This window comes from Elgaria multicarinata, chromosome 3 (genome assembly GCF_023053635.1).
Source record: "Elgaria multicarinata webbii isolate HBS135686 ecotype San Diego chromosome 3, rElgMul1.1.pri, whole genome shotgun sequence".
Taxonomy (NCBI): domain Eukaryota; kingdom Metazoa; phylum Chordata; class Lepidosauria; order Squamata; family Anguidae; genus Elgaria; species Elgaria multicarinata.
In genome coordinates this window covers 30,362,028-30,377,353 of record NC_086173.1, presented here as the reverse complement: position 1 = coordinate 30,377,353, position 15,326 = coordinate 30,362,028, and the positions used below count along the sequence as shown (strand labels likewise).

General features: G+C 45.1%; 1 protein-coding gene across 3 annotated transcripts in view; it reads right to left on the bottom strand.

The window, feature by feature from the left end:
- The window catches only part of RBMS2 (RNA binding motif single stranded interacting protein 2), a 64,180-nt gene extending 59,366 nt beyond the window's left edge, over window positions 1-4,814 (bottom strand). For all 3 annotated transcript variants that reach the window (XM_063119841.1, XM_063119844.1, XM_063119842.1), the window contains exon 1: window positions 4,604-4,814. In XM_063119841.1, the coding sequence (XP_062975911.1) occupies window positions 4,604-4,669 (66 nt within the window). In that variant the 5' untranslated portion in view covers window positions 4,670-4,814. The remainder of the gene's footprint in view (window positions 1-4,603) is intronic.
- Between the last annotated feature and the right edge of the window lie 10,512 nt (window positions 4,815-15,326).

Here is a 15,326-nt window from a genome sequence, read left to right as displayed (position 1 = left end):
TTACAACAATTAAAAATAGTAAACATTAAAAGTATACAAAAATTTAAAAAACATAAAAACAGTATAAAAACAACAGTATCCATTTAAAAACAACAATTCTGGGGTCCATTAAAAACAAACTTAACGTTGTTAAATGCTGTTAAAATGCCTGGGAGAAGAGAAAAGTCTTGACCTGGCGCCGAAAAGATAACAACGTTGGCGCCAGGCGAGCTTCATCGGGAAGATCATTCCACAGTCGGGGGGCCACCACTGAGAAGGCCCTCTCCCTTGTTGCCATCTCCCTTTTGCTCAATACTGGGCCTCAAGGCGGCCTTGCAAAGTTTAAAACATATATTGTGTGTGTGTGATATAATATATATGTGTGTTTTTTAAAAAATTATGTCATTAACATACATGGGGGTGGTGATTATTCTTATTATTATTAGTTTAGACACGTTCACGAAGCATTTGCTGCAAAAGGGCGTGTGGCTTAACCATGGCTTAGTGTATTGTCTGAACAGGCCCTTGGTGAAATTGGGTCAGCTATGATCTCTCAACCTAACCTACCTCACAGCTGCCTTGAGCTTCTTATAGGAAAGGTGAGATACAAACATAATAAACTTGCAAACAAACTGTGATGATGCATTGAGGGAAGGAAGTATCGGGGTGGGCAGACTTCAGGTTCGCAGGATCTACTTTGTCTTCTTGTTGTTTTTGAATCCTGAGATCCACCAACCAGAGCCAGGCATAAAAGACACAAGCTTAGAATTAAAGAATTCTGAGACTAGGAAGTTATTTTGAGTACCAGAACTGAACGAAGCTCACAGTCCTTCTACACTGCTGGTCACACACACCCTGCCAGCTTTCATTTCACCAGTATAATTTAGGGGATGGGCTTATTTGATTGTTGCCACTGTTAAACAAGTGGAAGTGAGAACTCCTTGCCGATCTACTTCAAACCACCCAGGGATCTACCAGTAGATCCTGATCTACATTCCGTCCACCCTGATGTACACTTCCCGGAACTCCTTGGACAAAAGGAGTTGTCCCTGTGGGGAAGAAGATGCGAGGGAGACTGGAGCAGGCAGGGACCATCGGAGCCTGCTTCAGTTGGAAACCCCCCCACCCACCCCGTGGCTAACATCTTCACCTTGTGGGGAAGAAGGAGCTGTTGGTTTTCCCCTCCATTGGGAGATGAGAGGACGGAGCAGGGCCTTCCCACCAACCTAAACAGTCTCCTTAATTTCTTTTTATTTTCTCCCTCTTCCCTCCCCATCCACTTTTCCTTGTGTGTCACTTCTTTTTTAGAATGTAAGCCTGAGGGTAGGGACTGTCTTCTTTACTGATACATTGTAAGCCGCTCGGAGAGCCTTTTGGCTGAGGTGCGGGATAAAAATACTCTAAATAAATAAATAAAATAAATAAAAGGTAGGATAAAAACTATAAGCAAACAAACAACCTTTAGTTGAGATTTAGATCACCCAACATTTTTAAAAGTACATGTTTAACTATGACTACATAACTTCAAATATTTTTAATTGATCAAGAAATCCAGCCCAGTATAAATACTTAAGTTTCTAGCAGAATATTTCCACTCATAAGCAAGGAGTAACCAAAGAGAGTCAGAAAATTGTGATGCACAGAATTCCCTTTACTTCTAGAAGAACACTGTCTTCCCCTGCCTGACATCATCCGCTTCATAGAGAGGTTAATTTTATATAGTCAAATGTTATTTATTTATTTTATTTAAAAAACATTTTTAGAGTTGAAGAGTCCCCAAGTTGACCGCGATACCAGCAAAGCAGTCCATACAGAGTTAGAGGATAGCATACAGTTCTCCCACAGCAGAAACACAAACCAGCAAGACCCAGGAAAAAAATCACATTTATCCCATCTCACAATGGGCCAGTTCTCATGTTATGATGGGTCACTTCTTCGCGCATGCTGGTCTTGTTCCTGTATCTACATTCACGTGTGCAATGCAACATGTTGAACCAAGAACTACAGCGACTTCTCAAGTTCCAAGCAACATGTTTTTGATCATTATCAATGATGGAAGATTCTGTGGCCAACATCTATTAGGCATCAGCTTCTGTGCTACATCATTCATGCGAATGATGAAGATATGGGCAGACCGACCCCAATGAGACATGGCTCAGAGGAAGACAGAATGCAACCCACAATCTGCTTAAACAAAAGTTTTTTCCACAAAGGCTGGCTTAGTCCCATTAGCTGGCACCCCCAGACTTGAACACAATGCATGGATTTTTTTATTATTAAAATCAATAAATTTTATTTCCATATAATGCATTTAGGACTAGGGTGTTGCTAGCTGAAGGTGAGGTTTTCTAGCCTGAGTAATTTGTATACAGTAGGCCAGAGTTACCACTACGAACATATCATTTCTAGTGACATACTGATCATCAGACAAACTTGGAATAGCTCTTTCTTCTACACATGGTCACACATATGCAGAATCCTTGCTTAACCACACACAGCCACTATTATCCAAATTCAGATTCACCAACCCATATGGTAGCGATCATACAAGTTAAATACACACGCAGATCAAGATTGTACACACACTACCACCATTGCCCCTGCTTACCAATGCACACATGGGCATGGATGCAAACCTCCTCCTTCCTTACGGTTGACAGCATTACTGCTATGGGACCGGTACATGTGGACAGTACCAAATTCATGAAAACAAAACGCCAGCCCAAGAAAATTTGCTCAAAAGCACACCAAGATGTGCAAATCTAAAAATAAAAACACTTTAAACACACACAGGGGGCTCGCAGACAATCCGCAAACATGCAAACTTGGATGCATAAAATGGTAGAGGTGAGAAATGTATATACATAGACACACATACACCTAGTGAAGTGGCAGCAACTTTACACTTTGAATCACAGATCATATTAACTGCGCCTGCTGCACTGCTGGCAATTTGACTTCAGGTGGGCTTTTGTGACAGGCCCGCATATCTGAACAGAATCCAAGGATGTACAATCCAGCCCTGCTCTTTACTGTCCCAGACAACCCTAACAACACTGAACAAGTTTGCTCCCCATCTGCCTATTTCTACACATTCCCAGACAACCAATGAGAAAATGTCACCCAGGTTCAAAGAGAGGCGGCCAGGGAGAGCTAGAGCACTTTCATGGGTCATCATACCCACCCCTAATATGGAGAAACACAATTAATAAGCCAAAGTTCCCCTTCCCTCTTTGCCTTAGGTTTCGGCCCACCCTTACTGTTATAGTGACCACCACAAGTTGCACATTCATCGCAGAACCTTCAGCCCCAGATCTGAGTTACAGAGAGAAAAACTGAGGCAAAGAAAAGGCAAAAAGTGTGCCTTCCACCTTTTAGCCAACAACATATGCATACAAGGTCACACAGTGAATCAACAGAAGAGATAGGAGAGCGATTAAGCCAGAAATCTTGGCTCTCAATTCCAACTCCTCAATCTCCCCTTTCTGCCCCCCTCCCACCCCACCCGTTCCCAGTCACAACCAGGGATACAACCCAGGTGCCGGGACACCCTATACTCGCACCAAACCATGCTTCTTCTTGCCAGAGGGAAAACTAATCCATGCCCCAGTCTTCAAACAAACAAATAAATAAACAAACAAAACACACCAGGCGAGCCAACCTGCATTTTCCAAACCTGACAAGGCCTTTCAGGTTCCCAATGACAGCCCTGTGAGCAGGAAGGAGTGGGGGTGGGTGCAATCCCCCATTTGCTACCACTCCCTCCCATCCTCCTGCAGGCTAAATGCCCCATCTTCCCAAGACATGCACAGTCTTTCTGTCTCACCCCAGATGCGGGGAGCAGAAAGGGCCGGGAGGGGAAAAGCCTCCTTTATGGCCCACGCTGCCTTCGGAACACGTGGGTGCCATAGAAACCAGATCCGGGAACCCCACCCTCCAGAACACCCAGTCGGGGGTGGCCACAGAAGTCTCCGTCACCCTGGAAAGAGTCAGGAGAGGGTTAAAAAACCAGGCCTTGGTTTGATCCTGGGGTGAACCCCACGCCTAAAACATGGACTGCCTCCTGATTCCAGAACCAGAGACCCCCACGCCACCCCCTTGCGGATGCTGAGCCTCCTCACCCTCCCCTCACCCCAACCTCGAATCGGGGTGCGGGGAGGAACCCACAGAATATTAATGTCCGGGGAGATTCACCAAGTGCTGTGATTTCGCTGCCTGTCTGTGTTCTGGTCTCTCCAGCTTATTTTTGCTCCCCCCCCTTCCCCGCACCCCCGCCATCGCTCCGGACCCAAACTCGCCCTTGGGAACACTCCGGCCTTGGCAAGGGGGTCGGCGATGAGGGGGATGGATGGGGGTCGCCAAGGGAACAGAGGGCAAGATCAGCCAACCCCCAAGGTTTGTTTCCCTGTGGGGAAGTCAACCTTCTAGGCAGCCAACGTCCCCAAATTATTAGCTCAATCCTATCTCCCCCCTCAGCTGGGATATTCGGCCGAGGGTGGGGGGAAGAGACTACCCTCCCCCTTTTACTTCTCCTCCCTCTCTAAGCCAAGGACATTTCCAAGATCCTAGGAATAGGAAGCAGAAGGGGGGCTGGGGGGGGGGGGACGTGGACTGGCTTCCTTACCTTCTTGTTGCTCTTGTTGTAGCCAAAAGTGGCGATTCCTGCACGAGGAGGCACAGAAAGGAGCATTTTCGCTTTAATGTTAGAGAGCTTGGGAAGGGAGGGGGAAGAGAGGGGGAAGAGAGAGAGAGACACACACACACTCACTCACACACTCACTCACACACACTCACACACACACACAGAAGAGAGAGAGAGAGAGAGAGAGAGAGAGAGACAGGGCTTCTGGCTTACGTCACCAAGGCAAGCCAGCCTGGAATCCAGGGCTAGGGTGTCTGCTTTCCGCAAGGTCCTAGTGCCTGGTGGGGCTCCCTCAAAAGGGTTCGAGAACTAAAAATCGCAGGAATTAAAAATGGGACAGTTAATGACACGGCTGATGGGGTGGACGCGACACAAGCACCAGCCTCTGGCCGCACTGGAGAGGGCATCAGGAGAAACAAGAGCCCCAGGCCTGAGCTGTGACGTTTGCCAGGAACCCTGGCAGGGCATCGTTTGCCACACAGGATATGACATAATTGCCCATACCACACTGCAGGGTTAGCGTGTGTCCTGCGTAGATACATATTGAAAACCACATTCTAGCTGCTGCATGGGAACTTGCAGTGTTCCCAAACCTCTCAGGGCAGGCAGGGTTAAAATATCAGGCATTTCTGTCTTGTTGGGCAAAGCTTAATGCCTGGGCAGTTAGGTGAGAGCCCCCTCGTGGCTGAGTTTTCTCCTGTATATAATTTTTGGGGTACAGAGTAAGTAGAATCTCACAGCCTTTTAACTACTAAGGCCGTTATCTGGTTTTTAGATTCTAAAGAGTGCTTGTTTCACAAACTTCTGAAAGCAGAAGCACACTTTTTTTCAGATTAAAATTGGAGGTACACTCTTTACATCCAATAGGGTTTAGAGATAACTAGCCTCAAGAAGAGCCAATTCCCCTCTATTCTCAGCTGAATCACTCTTCTGGAAGCAACTCCCAATTAAAACAAGGTGAGCCCAGAACAGCCAATCATCAAGAGATGCAGTGGACAGCCTCCTCTGAGGACAAGGAATTCTGCTGTGTCCCTGCAATGCTTCAACTGCCCCAAAAACAGAGACCTGGCAAAATGATCCATCCCCAATGGAAACTGATTAGAAGAAGGCAAGCCCAGAGCAAGGCATCACACAAAGATGCAGCAGGCAGCCTCCACTGGGCTCTCAGGAACACATATTTGATTTATTTCTCAGGGCAAGTTAAACAGCTCTCTCGTGGCACAGTAGCATGTCCCAGCACACAGTTTGGGAATTACTACTTGGAGTGCAGGGTGGGGTCAGGGTAAGAAGCACAGGAAGACGATGACAGCGCCAGCTTGCTCATCCCATCTGGAATTTGGAACAATCTCCAACAGCTGGCATATATTTTGGAGAACCTGAACAATTGCATAAGAAGCTCGTAGTCTGAAACACACATCTGCAAAAGACTCTGGCGCTCAGGGAGAGTGCTTGTACCTAGCATGGGCATTTTGCTACTTCGCTGTCCCTCCTTACCTACTGCTTCTTATTTATCCCAAAGCCCAATGCTGCTGCTCTTTGCCAGATAAATTCCAGCTGCATGAGAAGTCAAGTCATCACATTCAGAAAAATGCAGAAATATCTTTTTTTAAAAAAAGATATGGTATGCATGACCCGCATAACACAGAAATTGCATAACAATTTCTGAACACGGAAATTGAGTTTTCTCAGTGCAGAACTGGCTTCTTTTATATATAGTACATAAGAGATGTCACACTGCCACACAACACGGAAATAGCCCACCAGCCTCTCTCCACCACCAAATAGCATCCATGACTGAGCAGTAGTCCCGGAGCTTGTAATCTAGGACCCCATTCATTCATTCATTCATTCATTCCTCCACCTCTTTTTTCCATAGGGCACACACCCTCTCCAAATCCCATTGCCAACAGCCAGGTGACCCATCTACAAAACTCCTGCAGTCACTTGGAGGACTCTACCAACAAAACCTGCAAGAAGAATTGTATAAAAAAATAGGGCAGCAAAAAGATAATCTTTCATCTACTTTCTTCTTCCAGCTTCCCTGAGCCATCTTGACAAATGGAGGTGAAGGAGCCCTTGGCACATATGAAGTTCTTTTTAACACATGTCTCTTCTTTCAAGACCAGTAATCCTCTTGGTGGATCTTGGCCTGGAACCTTCAACTGCAACAAGCAGGAACCTTTAAACACACACACACAAACACACACCATCTCATGTAGAGAGGCTCCAACCAGAAAGGCAGTCCAAAAATCAAAACTGTCGGGAAGGAACCATCCCAGAAAAGAAGCAGCAGACACAATTCCTGTCTCCTAGAAGGGCCTCAATGCTTTTAACATCATAAGACCATAAAAGCTGCTTTACTCACGGAGGCCAAGGGTCCATCCCATCCGGCATCCTGTTTCCCACAGAGGCCAATCAGAGGCCTCTGAGAAGACTACAAGCAGGACATGAGAGCAACTAGAACGTCAGCCACCTAGAAAGCAACAGCGGAGCATTCCCTAGCACAGTCTACCACAACCTGGTGCCCTCCAGAAGTTTTGGACTACAGCCCCCATTGAGTCCCAGCCAACAAAGAAGAGGGTCCGTAGCTCAGTATCAGAGCACGTGTGTTGCATGCAGAAGTCCCAGGTTTGACTTCCAGCATTTCCAGCTAGGCAGAAAAAAATCCATCCTGAAACCCTGGAGAGTTGTTGATGCCAATCAGTATTGACAATAATGGGCTAGACGGACCCCCTAATCTGACTTGGTATGAAGCAGCTTCCAACATTCATATCCCTTGGTCAGAAATGCCAGGAGTTGTAGCCCATAACATCTGGAGCACACCAGGTTGGAGAAGGCTGCCCTACCCCTACCCTAAAGGGGAGACAGGGCAAGCCACATGGAAAATATGTTCCCCATTCTTTATGGGGAAACCTATGGCCTTAGCTAGACCTAAGGATTATCCCAGGCAAATGGAGGGATCGTCCCTGCTGGCTCCCAGGATCCCCTGTGTATCATTTGGATGCACAGGGATGATCCTGGGACGATCCTGGGATATAGGCCGGGTCTAGCTGTGACCTACGAGGAAAAAGCAGAAAAGTATCCTCCAGCAACTTACTCCTTGTGGCCCAGCTCTCCTTTGTCTCATGATGTATTACTGGGGTCAGCTGGCATCAGGTGCTTCTCAAGCTGCTATCAAGAAGTGGGGGCTCTCCTTTGGTACCATCCACATGAAGAGAGATATCTGCAAGAATGTGGTCCAGCGGAACATAAAACCAGGAGACTTCTGCCTCAGTTCCCCATCTGTGAAACAGAACAACAATTACCTCTCCTTTTCCACAGAAAGCAAGGATGGAGAACTTAATGCCCTCAAGTTATTTCGGATTACAACTCCCATCAGTCCCAGACATCATAGCCAATAGTGAGAGACGTGTCATAGTCCAACACGATCTGGAGGGCTACAGGTTCCCCATCCCTCCTGTAAGGTAAAGCGGCTTTTGCCTCATCTTACATAATAGCAATATCAGCATGTACCCATGAATAGACAAAAAGGAGGCCTGGTGAGCCCCTGCGGACATCATTAACTCCTTTTACCTCTCTCTTCACTTGCATGATCAGTGAGGCACTCTAAACTGACGATCCTTATTTGATCATATTCCAAAGTCCATGCACCCTTGCCTTTGTGAACTCCTGTACGGGACACCGAATGTACCCTTGCAAGCTTCCCTTTGTTTATGTGAGCCCAACCTCCACTTGCAAAAGTCGAAAGGAATTCTGAGTTTATTATGAGAGATATCCTGCTCTTCCTTTAGATATCTCAACTCAGCTTACACATGGGACTTGCAATGGCCTCCACATCAGGTTTACTTTAGAGGGCTAAGGATGTGAATTAAGACCTAACTATCTCACATTAGGCTAGGTTTCCCCAACCTGACACGGTTGAGATGTATCGCACTACAACTCCCAACACTAGGAGTGTCAGGTTGAGGAAGACTGTTATCTGAACAAGGCCTAGGGCTAGAGGTTTCAAACTTTCTGCTTTCATGGAACCCTTTCCACACTGAATTCTTGCATAGTGAGTTCCAGTGAATGCACATTACATGCAAGGCACTGGGCAAATTTGTTGAGCCTTGCTGTTTTTGTCCCCCATGAATGGAGAGTATGACCTAGTGCACAACCAATATTCCCCTACAGCTGCACACTGCACGGGGAAATTAGTCACAACTATACTATGACTCCTCTTGAGAAACTCCTAATAAACATCTGAGAAACCCCAAAGATCCAAGAACAGTTTGAAAACCAATGGCTTAGGAAATCTGTCTCATTCTTCACAGCATAGATTCCTCCCAGACCTGATCAGGGGTGCTTCCAGATGACGCCATCACCCTGCTTTATTCACAGAATTTTATGGGTAATCCAGAGAACATCTTCCACGTGTAACCCACACTTGGTTCCTCAACGCTTCTTACACCGTTTTCTTTACCAGAAAGGTAAAGGAGGAAAAGACAGAATAGCTGCACAATGTGTTTGGGTTGGTATCGCTAGGAGTCTTCCACCTGAAAGCACACCTGGGCCTAATCTACACCAAGCAGGATATTGCAGTATGAAAGCAGTGTATAAAAGGCAGGAGCCACACCAAACAGGCTATAGCGGTATGAAAGCAGTATATGGTATGTGTCAATGGGCCCCAACACTTGTCAGTGCACTTCAATACCACTATAAAGCACTAGTGTGGCTCCTGCCTTTTATATACCGCTTTCATAGTGCAATAGCCTACTTGGTGTAGATTAGGACCCTGTCTACATCAATTCAGAAGGGAAGCAAAGCCCTCTGGAGCAGTACACCTTGTCCCAGACTTTTATAGCACTCCAAATTTGCTTGTACATAGCCACAGTAAGCCAAAAAGAAAATAGGTCCCCTAGAACTCCAGCTTTCTTCATGATCTTCATTAAACCCAAAATAGCCTAGAGCGGGGGGTGGGGGGAACCTTTTGGGCCTGTGGACACATTTGGAAATATAAGAAATGGTCATGGGCACAACCATAAAATAGGTGGGCACAGCTAGTCACAACAGCCAAGTAAATTGCCGAGAGGCATTCATGTGAAATTAAGATGGCAGCAGGTAGGGGCTCCCATTTCACTTTGAAGCAATCCTGCGTGTCAGTAAGAAAATATAAAAATATTTTTAAAATAAATATTGGGAAGAGTAAGGTGTCTCAATGGACATCAAGGAAGGTATCTGGGGATACATTAGTGCGTACAGACACCATATTGCCTACCCCTGATCTCCTCTGCCCTTTCTTTCTTAATCTACAGATTTGCCAGGGGTAGCTTCACGTTGAGTTCCATGGAAGAAAGGTGGGATACAAGTGTAATAAAATAAAATACTCCACAAGTACACGCATGTACAGGTGATGCACACACACACCTGTGCTGGTATCGGTATCAGAAATAAGGCTGCCAACTTTGCAACCAGCCACTTCTCTTAAGAACAACTTGATGTGGAGACATCAATAGACGATAATGTCTATCTGCATGCTGTGAAAAGCGTCACCCCTGATTTCCACTCTTTTAAGTCATAGGACCAGGCCAAGGTCTCTGTCTCTCTCTCTCATTGGTTGGCAATACTAAATCCCCTATTAGCATATAATGAAATTGGTGGGGGGGAGGAATCCAGACCTATCATTATTTAATTGATATGATTGCAAGTAAAACAGAGGGTAAGGGAGGCAGTTAAATAGTGTTAAGTGGTAATTAATTTGTGTTGAAAGAATATGAGGATGTTCTCTTAAGCATTTTGGCACTATTAGATGAAATATTACAATGGCTTCTCTTCCACTCTCCTAGGCCTCACAGACTTAACAGTCTTCCAGAATTTAAGAAAGCCATAAAGACTGATCTCTTCCGGCAGCCCTACCTAGTTGAATTTTAAGATTCCTTTTTTAATGGTGTGCTGCTTTTAATGATTATTATTATTATTATTATTATTTGCATTTTTATACCGCCCAACAGCCGAAGCTCCCTGGGTGGTTCACAAAAGTGCACTGGTTTTAAACATTTGAATTAGTTGTATGTATTTTATGGTGTTTTTATTTGTGTTGTACCCCACCTCGATCCAGAGGGAGAGGCAGGTAACAAATAAATACATTATTATTATAATATATTATTATATTATTAGACAACCCTGCCCAGCTCCTGGATGTACTGAGCCCCCCTTCACATTCCACTCCTTTCAAAGTGGGACATACACATTCCTCACCCCCTGTTCAGGGCCCTCATGCCCCAAGTTCTGAAATGCCCCTGCTAATCCTCACTCACGTATTCTAGTTCAGGCCTACTGGACTCCTCACTTGCATTAATGAACACTATTGCCTTCCACCACCACCCCAACCCCAACAGAAGCTATTTGTTTTAGCTCAGGGGTGTTGAACATCTTTCATGCAGAGGGCCCTATTCCATTTTAGTGCAGCTCTTGGGGGCCGCAGTGATGGTAGGCGGGGCCAAAATACCAACATATTTTAGCTTAACACCCTTACTGCCAAATTACATCAAGCCAGATTCCAGCTGGCCATCAGGAAAAACTTCCTGACTGTTAGAGCAGTACAACAATGGAATCAATTACCTAGGGAGGTTGTGGGCTCTCCCACACTAGAGGCCTTCAAGAGGCAGTTGGACAGCCTCTAAAGTCAGGTAGGCTTTAAGGTGGATTCCTGCATTGAGCAGGGGGTCAGACTCGATGGCCTTATAGGCCCCTTCCAACTCTAATATTCTATGGCAGGATCTACACTACTGGCTTGTAACGGTTTTGACAACTGTTGGGGCCCAGGGCACATTCCATATACAGTTTTCAAACCATTTTCAAAGTGTCATATCCTGCTTGGTGTAGAACTGACCTATGATTCTATGAACTAAGCCTTAGGAGAGGATTTCAACTTTTTAGAACAGCGGTTCTCAACCTGTGGGTCGGGACCCCTTTGGGGGTCGAATTACCCTTTCACAGGGGTCGCCTAAGACCATCGGAAAACACATATTTCCGATGGTCTTAGGAAACTGTATTGACTGAACTATGTCATGTATCATCTTTTGTATTATTAAAGCTATTGTTATGTATTATTTTCATTAGCAAACCATCCCATGACAATGGATCATGTAGAGAAGAACGAAAATAATTTTATGGTTGGGGGTCACCACAACATGAGGAACTGTATTAAAGGGTCGCGGCATTAGGAAGGTTGAGAACCACTGTTTTAGAATGAAGAAAAACGCAGTGAAACCGCCAAATGATTGGGAGTCGAGGAAAAGGCACATAGCTGTCTGGGGAACCACTGAGGGCCAGACTTGGTCCACAGCCCTGAGGTTCAACACCCCTGTCTTAGAAGCTGAGTGCCAGTCTGAAATTCAACAGATGCAGTTTTTCTGATCATAAAAGCACAGGGAGGCAAGCTTAAACTCCAGCTAGCACCCCATGGGAAGGATTTCCTGCTTGTTGCCTAGCCCTGCCTTGCCTTCCTACATCACCATGCCTTCATCCTTTCTTCGCCCTCGGCTGTTCCCAAACAGCAGTAAGAACATATTAATCTCACAGAAGCACTCCATCTACTGCTGCAGCAGCTGTAACAGCACAACACTATCCTTATAGTACAGCTAGGTCCAGACCTTGAAGAGGCAACAGTCATTTTTAGTTGTATACAAGCAGGAAATTTCACCAGGCGCCGCTTTTCCCATCTAAGTGCAACAGTAATGGGCTAAGTCACAACTGGCAGAATTTTCCCTTCTACTGGATCCCTCAGAAACTTGATGAGGCAACCTTGGGTATCCTAGTAAGTCAGAATTGCGTATTGTATAAGCATCGTTTGATTGGAAAAGAAAATCTCTTCCCACCAACCCACCCTTGCAGTATCAAGAGAGATCATCTTTGTACCCCCTCAGTTAGGCTAAGATTGCCAAGTGATCAGCAAAAAACGTGCATCATTGTGGGTGCTTCCAGACAAGCCTTTTATGGTACCATCACACCCTGCCTGGGGGCCAAAATAGGCATTTTTTAAAAGTAGCTAGAAGGAGTTTATCTCCATTTTTACGCTAGACTAGGTGCAGGGTGCCTGACTGGGACATTAGCATTTAGGGTAGGGGGTGTTATGGATCACTATTTTGCAAGAGAAACTGCATGTGCTGGTCACCCCAACCCAGATCAAGCTCACAGCTGGCAAGGGTCCAGATCTGAATTGGGGTCCCTACACTTAATCAATAATAATAATAATAATAATAATAATAATAATAATAATAATAATAATAATAATATTTATTTATATAGCACCATCAATGTACATGGTGCTGTACAGAGTAAAACAGTAAATAGCAAGACTCTGCCGCATAGGCTTACAATCTAATAATAATAATAATAATAATAATAATAAAAATTATTTGTTACCTGCCTCTCCCTTTGGATCGAGGCGGGGTACAACATAAATAAAAACACCATAAAATACATACAACTAATTCAAACGTTTAAAACCAATGCATCATTAAAAGCAGCACACCATTAAAAAGGCATCTTAAAATTGAGAGATACATAGGTGAGAACTACTTTTAAAAAGTAATGTCTGGTTTGTCCCCCATTCACGGAATTTTACAGGGGTCCAGAAGATGTCATCTTCTGCTTGTAAGCCTCCCATGTTTTCCCACTGCTACTTTCATCTTTTTTTCTTCCCGCAAAAAAAAATTATCAAGGGAAAAGATTCAGAACTGCTGTACAATGCCTTTGATTAGTAGCCCTCCATGTGGAAGCGCCCCAATGTTTTGCTTTGGCAGTGGATGGTTTTAAGAGATTTGTTGTTGCTGCTTGGTTTTGTTAGTCTGTTCAGGGCCAACTATAATAAAAGCAAGAACCAAAGCTATCTCCTCATAAACACACACCATGCAATCCTGTGTGTCTGTGTGACACCCTAGGAATACAGGGTGGGCCGACTACAGACTTGATTTTTTTAATAGAGTCACCAACAGGAGCCAGGTGCAATATAGTGATGGGGGAGGAGAGCAATACACTTAAAATTCAGGAACAGAGCACATCTGAACACAGTCTGCTGAAGAACTTGTTGTTGTTGTTGTTAATTGTTTGGAACTCAGTCCTTTCATATAAAACTCACTCTTATTAGTTCCCCACCCACCCGCAACCTTTTATCATGTCAGCAGCTTACCAGGGTGATAGACGAGGCCTTTCTCATTGCTTTTTAAAAATTATTGGGTATCAGAAACCCTTGCCAACCTACTAAAAATCACCCAAGCGATCATTACTTTGGCCCAGCTCTAGCCCAAGACCCTGTTCTGGTTCAAGATTTATTATTTCAAGCAATAGAAATGCTATCTTTATACTGGACTCTGCTAGTTCTGAAGAGCAGGTGAGTGCGAGGTGGCGTCACGGGAAGCCAGATCTGGAACAGAGGCCTAAAGATTCAATGGAGCCTCTAAGAAGAACAAAAAACAGAGGCCTGTAAGAAATGAAACTCACCGGTAGGACAGGGAAAGCTCCGTTGCTGTGGGTGAACCTATCCACAAAACTCATCCCAAAGCATAGAGAAGTCCCTACATGCATTGCAAATAGGATTTCCCTCCAGGCTATTTGTTTGCAAGACTAGCAGGTACAAAGGCATGGTTCCATCCATTCTACAACAGGGGCTCCTCCTTTAGGGTGAGACGGAAAACTCGGTTTGGATTTTGAGAGGCGGTCATCTTAATAAACTCAGGAGGAGCTCAAGGGCATTTTTTCAAATTACATTTAGTTTAATTTATTTATTTATTTATTTAAAAGGTTTATATAGCCCCCTTCAGTGCAGCTTCCAGGGCAGTTTACAAAAACAAAGCAAAATACAAAATGTGAAAATAACAATAAAGGTGGGAGGAAATACAGTAAGGGCACAGCCCTATGAATGTTTAGACAGAAAAGAGTCCCACAACTCCCAGGGCTGGTCCACACAGGCGCTTTGCCCCTGGATTGCTTCGGAGTGGCGGCAGGTGATCTACGTGACGCAGCCGCCACTCCGAATCAATCCAGGGGCAAAGCCCGGAACTCCACACTAAAGAAGTCAAGTATTTACCCCAACTTTTGTAGATTCGAGCAGGGTTCCGCACCTCTGCGGAGCCTTGTTTAGAAAAAATAAATAAAATTTATATGGGGGTTGGAAATCCCGCCAGGGAAGGAGCACCCCGTTCCCCCCCCCAGTTAGCTGTAAATGCAATCCTTCGCATTTATAGCTAAACAAAACAACAAAGTCAGCTCCATTTTCCCCTTAAAAACCCCCGCTAACCATAGAAGAGGCCGTGGATGCCCCCAGACGCCCCCAGACTGGCCTCGTGAGTGCTCGGGTCGGCAGGCGCAGCGTCGCCTGGAAAGCCCTCAACTGCGTTCCTTCCCATGTGGATTGGAAGGAGCATCAATGCACGGCTCGCGCCACCGGGTGCATTATCGACATGGCATAGAGGAGGGCCCAGTCCCAGCCAGCCAAGAAGTCCACCAGTCAGAGCTAGCAAATGCACACATAGGCTTAATATTTTCAAAGGATGGTTCTGAGCACTCAGCCCAGGAATTTGTTTTCAGTACCAGAGCCGAGCTCACAATCCTTTCATACATTGAACTGCTCCTGATTCTTCCCCCCAAGCTTTTTTTTCATCTTAATAGTCTAATTCCATTTGTATTTGTGTGTACATACATATATAAAAATATGTTTGTAACT